The sequence below is a fragment of the Rhagoletis pomonella genome, unplaced genomic scaffold (genome assembly GCF_013731165.1).
Source record: "Rhagoletis pomonella isolate Grant_MI unplaced genomic scaffold, Rhpom_1.0 Rhpom_scaffold_00005, whole genome shotgun sequence".
Classification (NCBI taxonomy): domain Eukaryota; kingdom Metazoa; phylum Arthropoda; class Insecta; order Diptera; family Tephritidae; genus Rhagoletis; species Rhagoletis pomonella.
In genome coordinates, this window is record NW_023458559.1 from 54,326,222 (window position 1) to 54,349,537 (window position 23,316).

General features: G+C 35.1%; 1 protein-coding gene across 2 annotated transcripts in view; it reads right to left on the reverse strand.

Moving 5' to 3' along the window:
- Positions 1-1,182: 1,182 nt before the first annotated feature.
- Positions 1,183-23,316, reverse strand: part of LOC118739237 — a 79,172-nt gene continuing 57,038 nt past the window's right edge. The window contains exons 2-3 of one of the 2 annotated variants that reach the window (XM_036470446.1): positions 7,864-8,100; positions 1,183-2,393 (exon numbers count right to left, since the gene is read on the reverse strand). In XM_036470446.1, coding sequence (XP_036326339.1) covers positions 2,275-2,393; positions 7,864-8,100 — 356 coding nt within the window. In that variant the 3' untranslated portion in view covers positions 1,183-2,274. Of the gene's footprint in view, positions 2,394-7,858; positions 8,101-23,316 lie in introns of both variants that reach the window. The other variant, XM_036470447.1, reaches the window with a different exon arrangement.

Below are 23,316 nucleotides of genomic sequence, written 5' to 3' on the forward strand. Positions count from 1 at the left end.
GGCCGCCTCAACGTGAGTGCTCCACAGCAGTTTTGAGCCCAGGATAAGACCCAGATACTAAACCTCTGTGATCACATTGACCGCGACCCCATCCAAGCCTAAGTTCGTCATATTGTCAAGAGTTTTTTTTTGGTAAAAGTGCAATGGCCGCCCTAGAGGTATTGCCAGGTTAAATTCTCTTTGAGCTATGTCGCAGAGGGTGCCCGCAAGCTTCCCCCTAGCAACAATTAAATGATGCTGCATCTTCCTTTTGTGGCCATTTGGATCTGGCTTTGTAATAGCCAAACACATCCTTCTCTGACTAAACTCCACAGGCCCTTCATAGGTTTTCTGTATGCATACACAAGTACTTAGTAATTGTAATGTTTCCTAAACTTCTTCATGAAACTCACCGTATTTAATGCCCTTTAAAAAAGTTCGAAATTTTTCTTATTGCATTTCGATATTTTATTCTAATATTTAATTTTTTTCGCACAAAATTACAGTTTCTATAAAAAAGTCATAAAAAATAATTTTTGAATTCTTACATATACAACTAAACAACTTTATTGAATTCATATGCTTACATTTGATGCATACAAATACATAGTTACACATACGAATATGGAAGCGCTTATTGAAATACATATACAGCTACATATTTACCGTTATGCAATTAAACTAAAATTTCACGTAATCATTATTATTATTATTTCATATTTTATTTTGTTGTTATTAGTTATTTACAAGTAGTAGTTACTTACTGTGTGCACATACATACATATACATACATATATACGTGTGTAAGTAAAGCTTAGTCTAAATAATCGATATAAAAATTTTACAATTACGCCTTTCTACTCGCTTGAGGTGTGAATGAATTTAATAAAGTGCAAAAAATTACTATTTTTCATTGTCTTCTCTCTGTATACCTCTTTCTTATTATTTACTTTCGCACCTCTCTTTGCGCCACATATAAACGCTGTACGAATTTCGTGTACGCGCACTGCATTTTTGGTGGCACTTCACGTTCGAAATTAAGCGCCGGCATGGAGCGTGAAGAAAGCAACTAGCGCGAATTATTGCCAAGCCTGATACAGCGCAGAGAAATTGCCAATCAAAATAAAAACGGAAAGTAATTTAGCAAATGCTATTCGATACGCTTCGAATTTTTTTTTCCAATTGTTTGTTTCATTTTTTTTTCTTCTCCATCGTTAAATTTTGCTTGCCTTCACATTGCCCATCAGCTTACGCAACTAAGCGCTTTCACTGTGCCGCTCTGTGGTTTTTTGCCGCGCCGCCAAGTAAACTCCTCAATGCCTGAATAGTCGAACTCCCCATTGGCTTTCGTTGCTCGTTTACGCATCGCGCTGCGCTGCAGCGCTGCCACTTTCCGTTTCACTCGCTATGCTACTCGCATTTATGTACTCGCTGTTAATCGGCCATCACTAATTGGGCAGCGCGCTAATAATCGCGTGAAAATTATGGAACATTAAATAAGCTTAACTTAATTTCTTACTGCTCTTAGCATTTTTTTTGCTACATATGTATGTACATACATATAACATATATATATATATATATATATTAACTTCCTTGACTTACATACTTACAACTACTACATTTATATGTGCCTAAATAACTTTAATTGCCCCTAATTCGCTATGAGTGTTGTGTATCTTAAGTTTATAAGTAAAACAAGTATGTCTGTGCTTACATAGAAAAATTAAAATAAAATTCAAGTCTTCAGCTTTGGGCGAGCATTTTTTTTTAACTTTTCACTTCCTTGTTTAGCACTAAAACTAAGTTTTTAAAATTCCTTCTCAAATTTCGATTTATTTTCGCTTAAGTTTAACTTCATTTACATATACATACATATATATAAGTATTTAAGCTATGATTGACATTTAAAATTAAAGTTTTGCTTATCGTTTACACTCCCTGGGAGCAGATGTGCACTTGGAGTACTTCCTCTATCAAACGAGTGCCTACGTTACATATGTACTTATGTATACTTAAGTACGTACATTTAATATTTTACTTCTTAATATTAAATTAAAATTGATTAATTAAAATTATTTCGATAAAAATAATAATAAAATTACTTTATGAGTTTTCACCTTAGTTTAGCGTTTCGTATTGCATTTAAGTTATACTTTTATACTTTGAGTTGCTCAGTGCTCGGCTGTCGAGCGGTTGCTGGTACGAATATACTCCGCCAGCTAACTGATCTTCTTTCGCATAGTTCAATCGTAAGATTTTTGTGATTTTCCTTTACGGTCGGAAAGTGTATTCTTAGTACATCATACCCGGATGTACTGCACCGCCTCGCTGAAAGTACACGTTCGGATTACTGCTCAGTGTTGGTTCCAGCGTCGTGTAAAGATTGGTCTCATCGGGTCGTATAAATAGACCTGTTGAATGAAAAATACAAAAAAAAAGCAAACGACATTAATAAGATTCTATGATGAAAAAATAAAGGAGCAGGAGGAAACCATTACCAATGAAGCCACAACATAGTTAAGCTAATTCTAAGATCTAACTCTTAAGTCAACAACAGGGTTGTGTATTAGCTAGCTCAAGAAAAAATTGGGAAATATTTAGTCTGTTAATATTGTTCAAGATAGGTGGAGAAAAAACGGCAGAGTCAAGAGTTGTTAAACTTGCGATGTGGAGCTGCCTGCTTTTCTGACGCATTTGAATATCACCTATTAAATTATCAGCTGCAATAACGGCAAAACTCAACATTTTTTTTTTTTCCAATAACCATATTCTACTGTGGCAAATCGACATAACCTTAAGTGTTACCAGAGTCCGACCGAACATTCGGCTTAGGTTTCATCTGAAAAATCTACCTAGGGTTGGACTCTAGTTATTACCAATTCGACAGGGGGGCAGTTTCGCCATTTGTCACAAAACCGAAGTAGGCAACCGTTACTACTGAACAGTGGCACATGTCTCTTATTTATCGTGAATATTGGAATAATTCCAAAACTTTCGATAGGTTAAAGAAGCTTTTATAAGAAATAATGACATTTTTCGTTTTGTGCCGTAGTTCAGGAATACCAGTGGAATTTAGTGTCGTTTAACTACTTAGGAGTTGTTGGCATTTTCCAGTTTAAAAGAAGTACACTTCGAGGTTTGCGATTGTCTGCCGAGAGACGACCGCTATTTACAAAATAAACTGTTTATGATGTTGCTGGGATCAGAAATTCAACCATGGACCTCCTTACTGGCAATAGACACCTCTAAACACTTCAAAACCGAAAAAGTCAGAAAAGATGTAACTATTCACGGATTTTTTTTTTGTTTTGCTTTTGATCTAAAAAACTTACTAATTAATTTGCTTTGCTCTTTTCTTAATAAATCGAGTTATCACCAAAATCTTATTTATGAACCCATGGGCTTATATTGGAAATATGTTTTTTTATCGTAAAGTAAACTATATCTATATATGGCACGGAAATCGAGTTCCTACTGAAAATCTTATTTTTTGGCTCATATTCGAGATATCTATTTGTAGCGGTAAGGGCAATATTATTTCTACAAAGAGCCACCAGGTGTTGCTGGGGTCGAGTTATTACCAAAAATCGTCAAGTGCGAAAAAGGGCCGTAAATTTCCGATTGACCACTGAGTATGTCGAACTCCAGTGTGTTCCGATTAGCCCAATAGATGTTATTAGCCAATATTACTATACATTAAAGCTTCATTCGGAGACACCAGGATTGAGGTGTCCAGGCGTTAATCTCAAATGACCACCATTGAGACATTTGTCAAAGGTAAGTCATGTATATTGGATTTCTGTATAAAAACGAGACTCACCCATTTTTAAATTACCACCAACTATACTAAACGGCTTCCAGAACAGATTCCCCATCGAACCGGATCAGTGTTACCAGGAAGTGAAGAGGAAAAAATTATCACATTTAATTCGTTTAGCGATTAACCATGCTATGAAACGCCAAATCATTGGAGAATTTCAAGAACTTCTTCATGGATATAATACTATCATTAGGTTATTTGAGACGGCAATGGAAATATGCCTTCTTACGACCATCAGACTATAATATTAACAGAAAAATGTGTCCCTGGAAATCATGAACGTGAATTGTTGGCGAAAATGCTAGCCAAAAAGTTGTGAATAAAAATAATAATTTCGGGCGGGACGAAGTTCACCGGCTCTGCTAGGATCTATGTGGCCTATATGGAGACTCAAAAAATTAAAAATATTTTTTCATTCTATACCCCAAATCGATACTAGATACTAAAGTCGAAGAAATCACGTATAAATTTTGGTCCCAATTTGAGCCGGTAAAGACATCTTCATAGCGTAATCTGAACTTTAGCCTTGTGCGCCATGCCTTAACCAACTCCAATCGGGGCCAAAATATATATGTGATATCTTCGCCTATATTAGCATCCACGTGGGGGTTGAGGCTTAGGAATTCTGATGTAAAAATTTGCTTCCTTGCATTTAAAGTCCACCCTAATCTACATACATAGAAGAGAGGTAGCATTGGACGTAAAAACCTGGTCATCCTCTTAACGGATGTGCCGAAGTTGGATGGCATACATATGTGTCAGATATACTTTCTAATAGAAACTCTCAATATCCAAGCTTCTAGTCTTATTTCCGGGGTGGTAGACCTTTGTTAGGGATTACCTCTCATCATGTAAAGACATTTAAAGGAAAGGTGGTAGACATCGACATCATCGGTAACAAAAACCGCGAAGCCTGTTCTGAGTTTTCCAAGTTGGATAAGGAAGCAAAGCGAATGGGTCTGGTGGTACACGAGGACAAGACGAAGTATCTCCTGTTATCAAACAAACAGTCAGCACATTCGTGCCTTGGCACCCACGTCACTGTTGACAGTTACAATTTCGAGAAAGTAGAGAATTTCGTTTACTTGGGAACCAGCATTAACACCGATAATAATGTCAGCATTGAAATCCAACGTAGAATCGCTCTTGCCAACAAGTGCTACTTAAGACTGAGTAGGCAATTCAGGAGTAAAGTCCTCTCTCGACCTACGAAAACCATGCTCTATAATTCACTCATCATGCCCGTGCTGGTATATGGCGCAGAAGCATGGACAATGACAATATCCGATGAGGCGGCTCTTGGAGTGTTTGATAGAAAGATTTTGCGCAAGATTTACGGGCCTTTGTGCAATGGCGAGTACCGCAGACGATGTAACGATGAGCTGTATGAGCTTTACAATGACATGGACATAAGGCAGCGAATTAAAATACAGCGGCTCCGATGGCTTGGCCATGTCGTTCGAATGGACACCGACGCTCCAGCTCTGAAAGTATTCAACTCGGAACCCGCTGGTGGTAGCAGAGGAAGAGGGAGGCCCCCACTGCGATGGAAATATCAGGTGGAGAAGGACTTGGCTTCACTTGGCGTTTCCAATTGGCGTCAGTTGGCACAGAAGAGAAACGACTGGCGTGCTTTGCTGAACTCGGCCAAAATCGCTTAGGCGGTTACAGCGCCAAAAAAGAAGAAAAATAAAGTAGACACAAAGATTTTTTTGTGAAAAATTTAAATTTAATTCTTGATCATTCGAAAAAGGTACATAGAAGTAAACACAATTTAAGAAAGCTTTAAAATCTCTCTTGCAACAAAGATCATATTTTTATAAGAGACCTAACTCGCGAGTTTTATTTAATTTTTTATGGTTTTGTTTATGATGAAGACTGAAGACTTTTAAACAGAAGAAGGTATACAAAAGAAGTTTTCATGTTATATAATTCATATTTAGCTGGCGAGTTTTATTTTTAGGCTCTTAAGCATTTAAAAAAATAATATTTTTAAAAGCAAATATAAACGGTACCGAAAGCCAAATGACGGCCAGGGCCGTTAAACTTAGATCAATGTTTTAAAAAAGTTTTTTATATCAGAATTACATTTTTTGTTTTGAGAAAGAAATAAAGTTAGATCGTAAACGTTTCTGGCAATTGATAAAGAACGAAAGGAATTCCCGATATAATGCAACACTCAGGCGAATTTGCTTCTGATGTTCAACAAATACGTAGTTTAATCGCAAAATTTGTCCACTAATAACATCAAGCAATGCAAAGACGGATGCCGTGTTGGGCATCACAAGCCCAAAATTTTCCGCTGAGGAGGTTTATCAAGCTCTTCGGCCATTACCTAATAACCCTGTTCCGGGTGAGGTCGGATCCCCTCCCATATTGTTGAAGAACTGTGCATCGGCGCCTTCCCTTCAACTTTCAAGAATTTTCAACAACAAATTTTTTACAAGATTGGAAAATACCCTTATTATCCCCGCTCTTAAGTCGGACACCAAGTCTGATGTTCAAAACTACTTGACTATGACTCGACAAACTAGATCAGACGGGACTCCATCGAACTTTCTCAAATGATTTAGCCCTTATCTGGCCGAGAGAACTCAGTTCGTTCACATAAATAACACAAATTCAGGTGTTATATATGCTACCTCAGGTGTGCCTCAAGTCAGTGACCTAGGCCTACTTCTATTTTTAATTTTTGTGAATGACATCCCCGAATTCATAAAAAAAATCGTATTTTCTAATGTATGCAGATGATCTGAAGCATAAAATCGATATCAGACTGCGTTAAACTTCAGGAGGATTTATCAAAGTTACAGACTTGGTGTGAAAGTAATTCATTACCTCTTAGCTTCGCCAAATACCAGGCATATGAACACGATTGGTAATTCTGATCTGTCACGAATTCACGGGTGTTATATTAAGAACAAGATGAGTTATTCCAAGCACATTGACTTTATAATTGCCAAATCTAGGTCGATGCTTGGGTTTGTAGTAAGAAATTTGCACTCAAAGATCTATACCTCTGCTTTATTAGATCCCACCTTGAGTACTGTGGTATAATCTTGGATCCTCACTATACCGAATATTCCTTAAGAATCGAACAATTTCAGAAACGATTCACCAGGTATGCCATTCACTGCCTTAATTGGAATGGTAACGTACCTGAGTGTAGAAGTAGGTGGCTCTTATTCCGGCTGCTAACATTAGAAACGCGTAGGAAATTGTATTCCATAATATTTGTAGTGGCAGACCGTATTAACTGCCAATTTCTGTTGGAGGTAATTATTTTTAATTGTTCCACGCGTGATCTAAGGTCATCTTGTACATTTCGTATTCCTTATTGTACGACCAACTATCAATTGGAGTCAATTGGACTTTGTCTCGGAAAGTAGGGATAGTTTTACGAATAAATTAACTATTTCATAGCTACTACTACTACTACACTACTAATAACAATTACTAATGTACTTCTAGTAATCTATATGTGTTCAACTAATTGATGAAATAAATAAAATAAATAAAGAATAAATAAATTTATGAAGGCTTTGGATTCCCCTTGGACAGCAAAAGGTTTATAAAAAATGGACGTTTTTAAAGTAGTAGTGGAAAAAATATATGTACATATATGTATGTATGGATGTATAACACCTTCACCACTACGAGTATCAGAAGAAGATCATTATAATAATTTTTTTTTTTTAGTTTTTTGCTCCAATTACATTTATCCCAATACATATGTTCGACATACGTACATATACATATATGAGCCGTTTATTTTGAAAATGACATAAGTTATTTCATACTGTTTGACTTCTGTAACTATTTACCTGTATCTAAACGCGTCTGTTATCTGCTAAACTTCATTATCCAAATGTAACACAATTTTTCATTAGTTTATGGCGGTAGAACAATTTACAGATTCATTCAGTTCGAAGTAACAAACCGTTTGAGCACAAGAGGCGGAAATGACTTATGCTATTTTGAAAGTAAACGGCTCATATATTACTTGTATATAGTGGATAATATTGAATGTAATAAAAAACAAAATCCAATACAAACCTTACCTGGATACCGGAGTGTCTGTGCGATGTGTGCTTGTGTCATTGACGATAGGGAATTGCCCAATTGTTTGAGTGTCGGTGGTGAGGGCAATTGTGTCAACGTTGGCGGTGGAATTGGTGGTGGCGGTGGTGGTGGGGGTTGTGGGTAAAAACAAAACGGGTGCGCTGATAAATGTGCTGGAAAATAGTGATACATACGTGTATAGCTCGGTGGTGCAGCGGTGACCAAGGCAACACGATCTATGCGTTGCGTTTGAAATTTAAATTGTGATTTTTTTTTTCGAATAATTATTTATAATACAGCAATGCATGCGCGGTTATTTTTTATACAGAATTATTTAATTTTTTTTTTTGCAAACACCGTTAAATACAAAGTACAAAAATCCAACAAAGGAAATGAAGCAAACACCATTTTATTTTATTTTATTTTTTTCAGTTTATTTAATTTTTTTTTGTAATTTTTTATTTTTGTAATTTTTAGTTTTGTGTTGTGCAGATGCGCGCGACCATTGAACCAAAAGCATTTTGCCAGGAGTTGGTTGGTGGTACCCAAAATATGAAAATATAAACAAACACACAAACACATATAAATATTTATGCACAATTTTATTGATGATTGTGTGGTGGTGGTGGTGGTGGTGATGATGATGATGGTTTGATTGATGATTGTTTTTATAAAAGTGCAAGCATGAGTGTTTATACAAATGAAATTAAATATTTTTTTAAGTTTAGGAGTTAAGTTTAGGATTTGCATTTTGATTTTCGTAGTAACAAATTCGTTTTGAACATTTTAAAAGTTATTCGTTTTTTTTGGTAACAATTAAAATTGTTTAGTTTTTGAATTAATTGTTATTTGTTTCAAGTCAAGTTGGCCAATCAATTGTGATTTTTAGTAACACAATTTTTAAATTGAAAATTTTAAAGAGTTTCCGTTTAAATAATTTGATGTGTATTTATTTAACAAATGAAGCGTTGTTATTTTTTTAATTATTTTCAATTGACACGAATTGTTGTTGTTGGTATGGTACGCAATAAGCCAGTGAATATTGATGGATTTGGTGGGTTGTTGGTGATGTTTGGTGTTTGATGTCAAAATGAGTGATGTGATTAATAAGATAAAAAACATACACGAAATAAATGAACAATGAAATATACAAATGCGGATGTATTTCACTTTTATAAACAAAAATATTCAAAATAAAATAAATAAATTTTTTTAAGTTGGAGGTGGAACTCATCGCAGCAGTGTGGTTTTCATAGCTTTTTTATATTTATTTGAGCATAATAACATTTGAGCAAATCGCAACGGGTTTTCATGATTTTTTTTTTTATTATAAAGAATGTATGAATGCGTGCGTAACACTTATGTACATATGTACGTGGTTTGAATACATATGAAATAATTTTTACTGATAATTTTCGCAGAAAAGGAAGAAAATATTGAATCACATTGTAAATAACGAAAACATATTTATCGATTAATTTTTTTTATCGTTATTGATATCGTACTTATTATTATCGTTATCGTTATCGCTATTGCTATTGCTATCGGTGTCAACATCGTTGCGTTTATCGATATTATTTTCATTCTTGTAATCAATAGCATTTTAGTCATCGTTATCGGTATACTACTATTTTTTAATTGAAATTAATTTATTTTGTTATAGCTTCTAATAAAGTTATCGATTTATTGATCAATTCCCTTATCGATATTTTTAGCAACATCGACACTTTTACCCTCATAGCATAGCTACGATGCTTACAGCAAGCTTACAGGCACATCAGAACTAAGACAACTAGTAAAAAGTGCTAATTTTTACACCTATTTAGTATAAAGTAATTCACATAATACATATGTATGTACGTACATACATATTTACATTATTGCCATTTACTTCGTCAAATAACATAGTCGAGTTCGCTGCTTAAGTCTTTTGATACGCACTTCACACCGCTCACACACACACACACACACAGCATTGGAGAGCACAAGAACGACATGTAGCCAAAACCTATTCACAAAATTAAGACAATAATATAATTCCTCTTTAGTTTTAAACACCTTAACATGATGACCATTTAGCAGCTTCATTCACTTACTAATTTGTTAACTACAGTAGTCACATGGAGCGACTGTCAAGCCTTAAGCGGTGCTGCTTGTTAGAAAATACCGTTCTGTGCCCCTAAAAGCAGTTAAGTGCGCCGCAGGTGCACTACCTAGACTCTGCTGTTATAATTAAAATATATTCAGTGAAATTAGTTTTTTTTTCGGAACTCAACGAAAATTGGGTTAATGGTGCAGCGAGGCGCAAGCCTACTAACATTGTAACCATGTTGTTGGTCAAGCACTTGATATTGTAAAGCGCATCAAATGGTTTTAACCAGAAACACACATTGTATGTATATATATTTCAAAATAGATATGTAGATACACTAATTAGTTCGCTAAGCTTTGTTGGCTTTAAAAAAAAAGAAAAAAGGGTTAACAAGATTGTTATATTGATTAGTTTTAATTTAACGATATTTTCTTTTCTTTTAAATGGGTCACAAATCTTGAGTGATGATGAAGATTGATGATGTGATTGATTGATTTATTGTAGACGTATTGAAAGTCGATCAGACATTTAGTTCAGCGGCGATGGCGAGATACTTTTTCGTTGGCTGAGACTAATAGTTTTTAGTATGATTTGGCTTGTTTGCCTTAAGAAGAAAATAATGTTCGATCATTTTTTTATTTGGGAAAATCCTAGCATTGCGGATGTTACGTTCGGACGATTCTTTTACAAGTTAACAATTTTTTGTGGTATAAGGGAAGGTTTATAGCAGTACTTATGACAACAAAATAATGGAAATTTGAATTTGAGTTAATGTCGGTTATTTTTATGTTCGGACGTTACTGAAAAAGGAAGCGATTTTGATATGACCATCAAAGTCAACCGATTTGCGCAAATTGTCAGGCATGGAGAGCACCATCTACAAAAATACTTTAAAGAGAAAATAATGAAGTTTACAAGATGTGATATAAAAGCAAACTAAAGGTTGGATTAACTTTAAAACAATTGTATATGTGCGTTCGTGACGTTACGTTACCGATGTTACTCTTTGAAAAAATTGCTTTTGTTAAAGCGATATTGTTGTATTTTATTAAAAGATATAGTGTTTAAAACCAATACTGTTTAGAACTTTCTTTCAAGAAGTAAGAGGGGCGAATCAGATTTCTCAAATAAATGTGAAATAAGAATATGTTGTACTATGCCTTTTATTGCAAAAAAAGGAGAGAACTCGAATTGCATGCATTTTTTGCGATTTTGGTTGACTATTTCTCAGAATCGCCCATATGGAGAAAATAAGCGACACGTTCAACAAAAAAATCTGCCAAAAATCAATTGCATTTCCTAGCTACCTCAGGTATTGTACAAAAATTGATTGGGCTAAAAAACTTCATACTAATTTTTTCTAAATAATGTAATTAAAAATGCAATATTTTAATGAAAATTTTGAGTTTTTTTAATTTTGCACAAGGTTTGGAACTCCGATTTCAGGGGTTTTTATTGTAGAATTAACCTCATTTTCATAAAAAATTTACGAAAAATAAAATATATAAAAAATAGTTGCCCGTATTGAAAAAAAACCCCTCTGTAACTTAACTTTATTGATTGACAGTATGCACGTATAAATATTTGTATATGAGATATGAACCAAATTTGACTTGAAGTGGAGAATACGTGTTGCGTGGTCTTTATTCAAATATACTGTTAATAATCGCTTCCAGGCCACCGATATTAAACGATTTTGTTAAGAAAATTTGAAGCGTATAAAGAAAAGATCACCTTAATTGATTTTTTTTATTTAATTTTTCGAAAAATTTTAGTTATGATGTTTTATAGCCCATTAAGCCTTAGTATAATAAGGTGCAAGTTTCAAGTAGTTAATAAAAAAAAAGCGTTGTTTTTTAAATATTTTTTTTTTTACTGACATTTCGAGCACACGTTACGTATGTAGAAGAAAATGCCTACACAGTACCAGCAGAAAAAAATTAACTGAATTTTTTGTAACATTAAAAACTTTTCTCATGCAATAATTGTTTCAAATATTTTTGAAATACGCTACTTTCATAAACAGAAGCAAGATAATCCATTTTCTTCATAATTGCAACATTATCTACTCTTTGCACTAAAAAATTTGATATAAACAATTAAAAATTCACAAATCGGTCTATACAAATTTCTACTAAGTTTCATCAGATTTCATTAAAACAAAATGATCAAATCGATAAATATCTATAACCTGTGGCCGATTATGAGCATATAATAAAATAATTTTTTTTTTTTTATAAAAAATTTATCGCTTGATATTTAGTTCACTTAACACTGCGACCTGGAAGATCTTCTGTTACTTTTTAAAAAGTCCCAGGGAAAGGACAGCTCAAGAACCCATCTAAGTTATCGTACAACTCTCTAGTACCGACGGCGGCCAACATTCCCGCTTGCCATTTGTAAACTTTGAAGACTACCAGTTTATTGGCCATCCCGTTTTTTTGCATTCTCGCATTGACTTGATACATAGCACAGTGTAACCGTGGTTCTCGCTTCGAAGAGTTGCTAGCGCCTCATTCTGAAAAAATGTAGGCCCTCTGCCCGTTGCAAGTGAATTTCTAGTGCCAGGTTTATAAATAATCGCACCCATTCCGCACTCCATCCTTGACGCGACTGAGTACCAATGAACATATTAGAGATCGAGGTGCATGGGCTCGCTATGCTGTTTCAATATAAAATACTATGCCAAAGCTACTTTATTCCAGGCTTTGACATCTACTAAAACGTGATATACCACCAGACTTCGGAGGCTTAAGTAACGATATCGAACATCATAGTGAATAACTAGCCATTGTAATAACTTAGAGTTCAGACCCCATGCCCGACCAAACCGTCTTCTATAGGACAACATCCCTCGAGTGGATTTACTAGGAGCTTTGTCTGCATAGTGTAGTCTCTTATTAAGGGTAATCCCAGGATATTTAACTTCGTCAAACTCAATTTAAGCACTGTCCTTCCAAGGATAACTGAACCAAGTTTTGGCATATATCTATGTCAGCATTTTGCGAGCTTCGACTGAGGCATTTAACACTCAGCGCTGGTTTTTTAAAGTCCGAGAGAGCGTACTGTGGGATTTTCGCTTAACCAGCTTTATCACAACCACACTCCTGTAGTTTGGTTACGATGTCGTCCATCTGGAAAGACCAAAGTAATGGAGAAAGAACACTTCCCTGTGAGCATCCTCTTATGAGTCTGATATTAATGAAAATGTTGCCCAAAGCTGACAATAGAGGGATCTATTACTCTTGTAACCAATGCCTGAGAGATCCATAAGTAATATTATCGAAAGCCTGTTCGATGTCTTAGAAGACTTACATACCGTTCTTTTTAGACTAGACATCCCTTTGGTTATTTTTTCAAAGCAAATTGTTTACCCTGAGTTTTATTTTGAGTTAATGTAGCTGATATTTCAAAACTCAAAGTTTCTTACATACTAACAAAAAGCTCTTCAACATTGCGCAACTATCAAAATAAATAATTTGTATACAAAATTGAGATTATTTACCCTGCTCAGTCTTATTTTTACTTTCCAAGGTATTTAAAAAAATAAGCCTACTATTAACTGAATTAACATAATAGGTCTAACATTCATTCTTACATAATATTATTTTGTTTTATATTCGAATTGCAGAAAATGTGCATATTGAGGTCATACGCACGCAAATGTAGGGCTTCGTATACTCTGGCTTTGTGAGAGAATTAGTTTTTAATTTCCCAAAAATTTTTCACGCGTAAACTAACAAAAGTTACGCATAGCACCTAGCATTGCGATTTGATTTGTAATTGCCGCAACCAAGTAAAGCTCACTCAAAATAATAGCAGCTGATAATTACGCACCCAAAGCTACATGTAAATAAATACAAGCACATAATTGCTTAAGTACATAGTTGTAAGCAAGTAGATAAACGCTTACAAATGTCATTAACAGCAGCCAACCAACCACCAACAGTCAGAGTGGCAAAGGCCGCAGCAGTGAAATTTCGCAAATTTACATTAAATTGTGTTAATGGCACAATTATTGGCCTCTAGCACACTTTTTAGCTGTAACGTAATAACAAAACGAATAGCTATAAGTAAGTATGCAACAACAACAAAGCGATGAGCGGCAACAGTGTAAACTTAATCTATGAATGCGAAGAAGAAATGCGCGACAGCATAATGCACAAGCAAGCATGTATGGATATATAAAGGTATGTATGCACGCATATCACTGGGTTAAGAACGTTTTTGCTGCAGGCTTTCATTACAAATTTGCAGCTGCCACTTTTCTTAACATTTTTTTTTTCTCTTTCCCGTCTTCAGTCATTAGCACCTCTGTGCGGTATGTAAGCGTCGAAACGCCACCGTGCTACATGGCTTTTCACACAGCACATACTTTCCTACGAATGTATGTAGGCATGTGCAAAAAAGTATGTCTAAATATTTTTGTTGTCTCGTTCACTAGCTTCGCTGACTGCCTGCTTACTTGCCTGCCTGGCTGCCCACAAACTTCGAATGCAATTAAGCACAGTTTTCTCTGGGCAAACATTTTCCAACCAACGCAGCTTCTAAACGTGCACATACTTACCTATCCATACAAACGCAGTCATGTTTTAACGAACGCAGGCAATTGCTTGCTATTTTGTTTCGTATTGTTGTTGTTGCTACTATTGCTTTTGCTACCTTTTTTGAACAATTGTAAATACTCCAGCAATTCCTCGCTTTCCATTGTGCATTTTCCTTTGGTATTCTTGCAGCGTGCAACTGCCCGCCAACTCAGCGCCCGCAGCAGCTAGCAGCTCGATTTGTGGTGTGGTTGCTATACAGTTGCTGGCCCACCCGGCTGCCCGGTTGCCCGCTTGCCCGGCTGGCTGGTGATTGTGGAATTATGTGTCAGAAAATGAAAATCCAACGCCATCGGCCTGCTGACCGTGCGACATACATACACATACACACATACATGTAACTACATATGAATATATGTAAGTGTGTGCATATCGTTGTTGCTGTGTTTTTCCAATGCGAACTAGTTTAGAGTACTCAATGCTTAATGTTGCACGCTGTTGATTTAAGTTTATTTCAAGTTGCTGCTGTTGCTATTTTTCATTTGCACATATGCCACAATTTGTTGCATACGCTTGCGTTTGTAATTCGTTATGTCAGTGTTGTCGGAAAACCAGATTTATACATTTTGTGGGTCAAAAATGCTTGTGGAATTCGAATGTGCGCAGAAAATCGTGTAATTCAATGACATAACAAAAGACTTAGACAAGAAACTTGACATAGCAGTGTGCATAACTTTGTGTGGATAATCTGGACGAAATTTTACAAAAACGAAGTATTTTTTTGAAGGAATACTTAAGAGTTTGCTAGAGTAAATTTAACACTGAAATTTTGTGATATCTAATAAAAGTATCGATAACTTTTCGATAAATAAGGCGACGTCGATATCGAAGCAGTGCATATGTATTAAAGCGATTGACTCGGGTCTAGAAAACGGTTTTTTGGATAATTTTAGGCGTTCTTTTTTTGAAATCGTGCTTTTCGAATACCGAGTAAGCCGGGTATCTACAATCGAATAAACCGGCTTTTCAACTAAATACCAGAATATGAAAATTCTCAAAATTTATTTTATTGAAAATGGCACCAAAAAATTGTTATTAATTTGATATCTGAATACTGGAAAATTTTCCAGAAAATTAGTTAAAAAATAAAACGAAAAAAAATATAAATATATATATATATCGATATTATCTAATGTCAATCTTCGACAAATATACATACACAAAAGTGTGTATCGAAAAATATATTGATAATCATAAATATATACCATTTACGCATGCGTAGAACGTATATCAATAAATTTATCCAGAACCATTCGATAGATAGTACCATAAGGAAAATAACATCGATAACAGTAAATACATATACATTTCCAGTCATTTGAATAGCCGTCCCTTTTATATGCTCAGAAGGTAAAGTTTTCCTTTTTCTAAATTTTTTTATAAAATTCTTGCATATTCTACATTTAAATGCGATTTTAAAATTTTATACAAATTTAAAAACACGTAAACAAAGGCTTGTACTATCTTAACGGCATGTAGTACATAAGTTAATAATACCTTTAGACACATTTCGGATATGAAGTTTTGTAGCCCATGCAATTTTACTATAATGAAGTGCAAGTTTCAAGTGGCTACAAAATATCGTTGATTTTTGACAATTTTTGTGTTTTTGACAGTGTCATGCATTTTCTAGTATACAAAGTATGCTCGAAAACATTTGTATATGGAAGAAAATGTGCAGCATCGTCAACAAAGCAAAAATTGTGAAAAATCAACTAACGGGCAAGAAGATTCCCCATATTAATGATTGCGATTCTGTTTCAGCGCGCGGCTAAAGCATTACTTATAATATTTTCTTAGGTCTAATTGTCACAAATTCCATATATAATCAACGCCCTATTCAAAATGAATGAGTCAAAAAATTGTCCACAAGCCAAGGAGCAGAGTTGTGCTTTTAGTTAATTTGGACGCTCTGTGCAACAGTTCAGTATAAAGCGAGCCACTCAAGCAGTATGGGTCCTCAAAATGGAAGTGCAGGGCATGGAACGAGTTAATCATAAGGTCAATTATCCAGAGAGAGAGTCTGGGCAAGCTCTTAATTTCACATTCATCTACAGATCGTAAGAGTGATCGCGTGGGCCACAGATTAGTCACTCTACTACTTTTCTCCTGGGTAGTAGAATAGGTTGTTTGCTTAGGATTTATACCTTAAGTTTGTAAATTTTTTTTCACACACTCTCCTGCCTAGGCAAGCTGTATAGATTGACGATGTGCTACCTTAGAGATTAAAGGAGTTTTGTACCATCCCGGAAAACATATTGAGTTATTCTTTGCTAAAGTTCGACTTTTGTCGCAGCTGGACTCTACAACCAAGGCGAATTTTGAATCAGCGATTCCATCATGATTACCGCTTTAGCCGCGGCACCCATGACATGGCCATCAACCTGAAAGGCACTAAATTTTTCAAAAATTCTGTCAGGGCTCTCAAATGAAAGAGGACTTATATAGCTTTAAAACTGAAATGTCTAAACGAGCAAAGCCACCCATTGAAAAATAGTTCAATTAAAAATTGTAATTATTTACCATAGAACAAACCTTGGGTTAGGTATATGAATTTCTTTAGTATTAAATGATAGAAAAAATAAATAAATAAATATAAGTTATTTAGTGACGCCGGTTTAATTAACAATCCTTTAAAAATTTTTTTATCAAAAACAATGTTCCATTTTTTAATTTCAAGTACTAAAAAAAAAATTATAAGTAATTTTTAAGCAAAACACAAAACCGACTTCAAGTCTCATATAAAAAAAAATATATATATATATACATATAGATTTCAGGTTGGTGCGGCAGTAGTTCAAATAGCTAACTCTGATCCATTGCGATACCCCTGTGAAACACGGGAACCTGAGTGACTATTTTTCATGGAACCATTATGAAGCTCTTACAAAGCATAGGACTGGCTTTATTCCTACACTGGAAAATTCCGTAAGATATATAAATAAGTGCCTACCTAAAACTTCTTTGCCAAAGTTCGGCGGCTACACAAGAAGTGATCGACTGTTTCTTCCTTCTCTTTGCAACTTCTGCAATATTCCTGGGAGAATATTTGGCGCGGAATATCGGGACCCGCGGGACCCACGGTACTGATTTCAAAATGGCCGGGATGGTATCGGGAAGTGCTTTGAAAATTTTGCGGGCGGGACGGGACCTTTCCCGACACTCTCGATAATACCCGCAACCTCCGCAAATTCAGAAAATCTTCCTTAAATAAGTTTTAAAGCACTATTTGTGTTTCATTGACACGAAAACGAACAGCAAAGCAAAAAAAAAGTGATAATTGGAAAACGTTGAGTTTTTTATTATTTAAAACTAGCTTTTACCCGCGGGTTTCACCCCACGTCAGAAGGAATTAAAGAGGTCATGTGACTTGTGGTGCCGAAGTTATGGCTGATAAAAAATTCCAAGTCTATGTTAAGTGCTACGCCCACTTTTACAAACTCATTTATATATACCTTACTATAAGCACCTACCATAGATATGTTTGCATACCAAATTTCAAGTTCATGTGACTTACAAAGTTAGAGCTGATTAAATAATTCACGCCTATGAGTGGTGCCACGCCCCCTTTTCCAATACCGCCCGCATTTTCCCATGCGAATGGAATAAATTTTATTTATCTCGACAGCAAGTTCCAATGCTCTACCACAAATATTTCAAGATATATACAACATGAAAATTTTAGTTAGTATAGGAGGTGACACGCCCTCTTTTCCAGTACTGCCCATTTTGCTCTATGCCTATAACCTTCCCGGGGTAAAAGCAAATAAGTGTGCAAAGTTTCGTGCGATTCCGTGCCACGGTTCAGAAGTTATAAGGTAATAAACAAACAGACATTCACATTTATATATATATAGATTAATTTATTTTTAAGACATGTGAATTAAACTTAGTCATAGATATCGAGACCCACAGGACCAGCGGTATAATTCCGAGAAACGTTGGGATGGGCGGGTTCGGGATGGGCGGGCTCAGAATTGAAATTTTTGTCCCGTGCAAATTTTGTCTGCGCAATATCCTCTTTTGAGAGGCTGAGCAAGACCTTTTCTTATCTGGCCTAGTTGTTCTACTAGTTCCCTCCTATAGCCATGACCTCTTAACCTCATGAATCATGTATTTGTAATCCCTTACTTGCAGGTTGCCATGGGTATCCCAAGTTTATCTCTGCTTTCACCCAGGGGGAGATTGGTAAGTTTCTATATCTCGGGACTCATGTGAGGCTGACTTTGAACACCTGTGAAAAAAGTGCGAAGCTTTATCCCGAAAACTGTTATAGTTTAGGAGGAATTAATTTTTAAATTTTGTCATGCTCTCAAATGTAATTGTCAATAGCATGAAGAAATATCGGAACTTCTTCAAAATATCTTTATATCAGCATAATCATTATAAGTAGTTCAGAATGATATATCGCTTTGAAAATCCATTACATAGCAAAATTTTCATAGTAAAAAAAAATATATAAAAAAAATTTCCTAGTAGAATAGATGTTAAGGAAAATTCAAAAGATCCCTTTAACCAAATTTTCGTAATCTGGTTTTAAGTCAGTTATGTACATAAGAAAAGGATTTATGAAGTATGCAAAAATACATTTAAATAATTTCAAATCGTCAAATCTTATTTCAAAATCTGCTTTTAAATCATGTGCACTATTTTTTCCTAGCCATGGAAAATAATGAAATATTCTTTTTTTGAGATCATGATTAAAAAGACATAGTTTAGCTTTAAAACTTAAAATAATTTGCGACAAATCAAAGCTAAGCAAAGGGCTGCATTTTGGCTCAAAGAGCCGCGTTTGCCCACCGTTGGCCCTATATCATTTACAGCTATGTACTTAGTATCTCTTAATTTTCCACATTCAAACCAAAATAAAGTTTAAAATCCAAATTTCAGAATTCCTTAGGAAGGAATACCTTTTTAAACTCCCCTACCAAGATTCCGTCTGAACTATGTTGGTATGTCCGTTCATCTGGTCATCGCTCTGCATCGCGTGCAGCACGTGTAATTGTAGCTGTCAGTTGGAGCAGTTGTCGCTGTCTACAAAACGTCAACAGTGACAACAGGCAGCAAATACAAAAAAGAAGGCGAATTGTACAACAAACAGCTAGCAGCAATGGCAAGCAACATGCAACAAGACACAGCAACCAAAGTAACAGCAACAGGCGAAGAACATCAGCAACATGACATAAAACATTGACGTGGAAATCTAAGTGAAAATCCAGTCAAATAGAGGAAAATAGAAGGAATAGCTCAGCCATGCGCTGAGTTGGAGCACCGTAGGCAATTACAGCTACAGCTACAATAACACCAATAAACTAACCGACGAAAGACAAAACAACAACAAGTGTGCAACAAATCAAATAGAATATCAAAGTCAAAGTCACTCGCACAGGTTGACCGACCGTCGCTCAAGCCCAGTCACTAGGCCGTTGCTGAAGAGTCGCTGCACTCGCTACACGCTGGCCACTACTCGTCCTCAGGCCAAAAACGGGTAATTTTCGTCTATTTCGACTAAAGCGAGTGGGAGTTTGACAGCCGAGTCGAGCTGCGACTGGACGCTGAACTTTGCCTGCTGGCTGCTGACTGAATTTGCATTTACAGACATTTGTGTGATTTTATGGGTATGCATGTACTCGGTTCGGTGCGCATGGCTGTGTGGATGAGAGGATGAGAAATTACCAACGAAACAATGAGTTGCAACAATTTTCAAATGGCAATGGCGAGCTGGAAAGCATGTAGCTGCAGCCAAAAAAAAACAGTAGAATAATGCCAAGTTGAAAGTTGCTGCCTGGAAAACAATTTTAAAAGCAATTTTGCAGCAGCAAAAACAGCTGAAGTAGTAACAGCAGCGCCAGCAAGAATATTAACACTGTTGATACCTATGTATGTAATTATGTGCATACAGTCATGTGAAAAATAATAGGGATATGACATTTTGACCAGTCTGGTTATTATTTTTTTATAAAAATGCAGTTCATTATCTAAAAAACACCACATAAACAAATCAAAATGTCTAACTGTGTAGAAAAATTCAACAAAATTTTACAACAACAAAAACTTTTTATTAGGTAACTTTGGAAAAAATGTAGGTATGCTGTTTTATAGCACACTCAATTCTAGCTTAAGAGAGTGAAAGTTTCAAGGTGCTTTGTTTTTGGTAATTTTTTTCTTGAAAATGGCACGCATTTTCTTCCATACAAAGTCTGCTCGACCACCACAAAAAAAATTATCAAAAACCAACGCGAACTCCTAGCCCCTCGAAACTTGCACTTTCTTAATCTAGAATTTATTGGACTATAAGACTGCGTACTTAGTTTTTTTTAGAAATTCTTAGTAGACAGTTTTTTTTTGTTGTAAAATTGTGTTGAATTATTCTTATGTTTCTACAAACTTTGAAATTGGTTTTTGTTAGATAATGAGCTGTTTTTTTATAAAAAAATATATGACATTAAAGAAACAAAAGAAACTGAGAAAAGTGTCGTGTCCGTACTATTTTTCATATGACTGTATGTATATGCATGCCTGTGAGCAGGCATCAGGCCTGCCATTTTTGCTCAAACCGTGCCATTTTTGGCCCCTTTCCACTTCAACTTTTTAATTTTACACTTTTTACAAATAGTAATACTCAGGGCTGCAAACTGGTTTTCAACAGAACCGGTTTTTGAACCGAATTGTAACTTTTTTCGGGCTTTGAACTGAACCACGAGCCGAACCGTTTTTATTTTGAAATGCCAAAATCGAACCGAAAACCACTCCAAAAAAAGGAACAGTCCAGCGCCTTCGTCTCGGTATGCAGGCTGTATCAGAGATACAGCCGCTAAATTTAAACGTAGAATACGTGGTATGGTTTAGAGCATATCCCAGTCAAAAACGAAAGCGCACATTAAGAAAAAATATCGATAACAAAAGCGATAATAAATCGATAAAAACATCGGTAAAAAAATCGATAATAATATCGATAGCAAAATCGATAACGAAATCGATAAAAATATCGATAACAAAATCGATAACTAAAACGATTACAAAAGCTATCAAAAAAGCCTTTAAAAAATCGATAACAAAATCGATTACAAAGTCGATAACAAAGTCGATAACAAAATCGATAAAAATATCGATAACAAATCGATAATAAAACCGATAAAAATACTGTTGACAAAATCGATAAAAATATCGACAACAAAATCGATAAATATATCGACAACAAAATCGATAGCAAAATCGATAACAAAGTTGCTGGAGACTTGGGCGGGCTGAAAACATTATTGAGTGCAGAAACCGATTTATATTATATAAAGTGCACATGCCACTCACTTGAACTTTGCACAAGCTACGCTTTGTAAAAAAATTGCCGAAAAGCATTGAGACACTGTGCCGCAACATATATAGCATCTTTTCCCAGAGACCAAACAGGATACATTAACTGAAGGAATTTCAGGACTACTGTTCGGTGAAACTCCACAAAATCTTGGGCATATCTCAAACCGAGGGCTTTCACTAGACAGCGTTGTGTTAAGAATAGTTGAGCAATGGGATAGTTTGAAACTTTATTCTGATTTTTAGAATTTATTGTATATTTTCAGGCGATATAAATTTCCATAGTTAACTATGTGACTCTGAATATAAATCGGTAGTTAAACTCTTGTTGGTAATTAAGTTAGCAATGATTTAACAAATCACTACGAATCCGGCCCTTAATCTTAAATAAATTAATTGTATGCTTTCAGAATGCTTTTTTGTAATTGAAATTTATTTGGTAGGTTGTAAACGATTTTGGTCGGGTTTGGGAAGAAAATTGGTAGGGAAAAAAATGGTTAGTGGCAACGCTGATCTGCGTCCCGATTTAGAGAAATATGTGTGACAAAATATGTGTATACATGCCGATTATTTCGTGTCAGCTGAGCCGAAGATCCATGAAAACATTCGAGAAATATATAATAGCTACTATGTATTCGAGTACTTTTCGCGCAATGTTCATTACCTATTTAGTGGAGTTTATTCTCGATACGAAAATGTTATATTCACATACGTACATACATATTATGTACATATATAAAAGCATTATTTCAAATAAAAGATGTATCATGATTTAATTAAAGTGAAAATCCAATTAGTTTTATAAAAATTTAAAATCGTAATTAATGAGTCACTTTTTATTTTGGTTTCGGTAAATACAACAATACTTATTTTTTAGGCAGACCACAAATATCGTATAGATGCATATTTAATTTTACTGAAAGAAATTTGTGGTGTTTTAATTTTTCTCAAGTTTTGGTGCTTTTAGGAAAGTTGGCAGCCACGGGGTCCAACATTCGTGAGCACTCTCACATACTTGTTCTCTCATTCTGATCACACATTCAGATGCAATTCCGGGTTGTATTTCTCTTATAAGAGTTGCCAAATCAAACTTATAAGTATCTATATATAGAATTTTAAGACTTTAAATAACAAGAAAAAAACTATTTGCCTTTAAACTAGTAATATTATTCGTAGTTTTGAAAAATTCATTTCTACCGGCCAAAATGGGGCATTTGTGAATAAAAAAGTATCAAAGTATCAAATCTTACAATTTAGAAAAAAAATTGCAAAAATTATACAATTGTATCAAAACGGCAACGCTGTTTATAGAGTGGCGTTATATGGAATTTTTTATTGTGCTGAACTCATTCTCTGTAAAACTTTCTAGACAACACCATCCTGTGATCGGTTGTACAAACTTTTCACAACCTACAGAGTGCCGTTGTTTGAAATTTTATTATTTT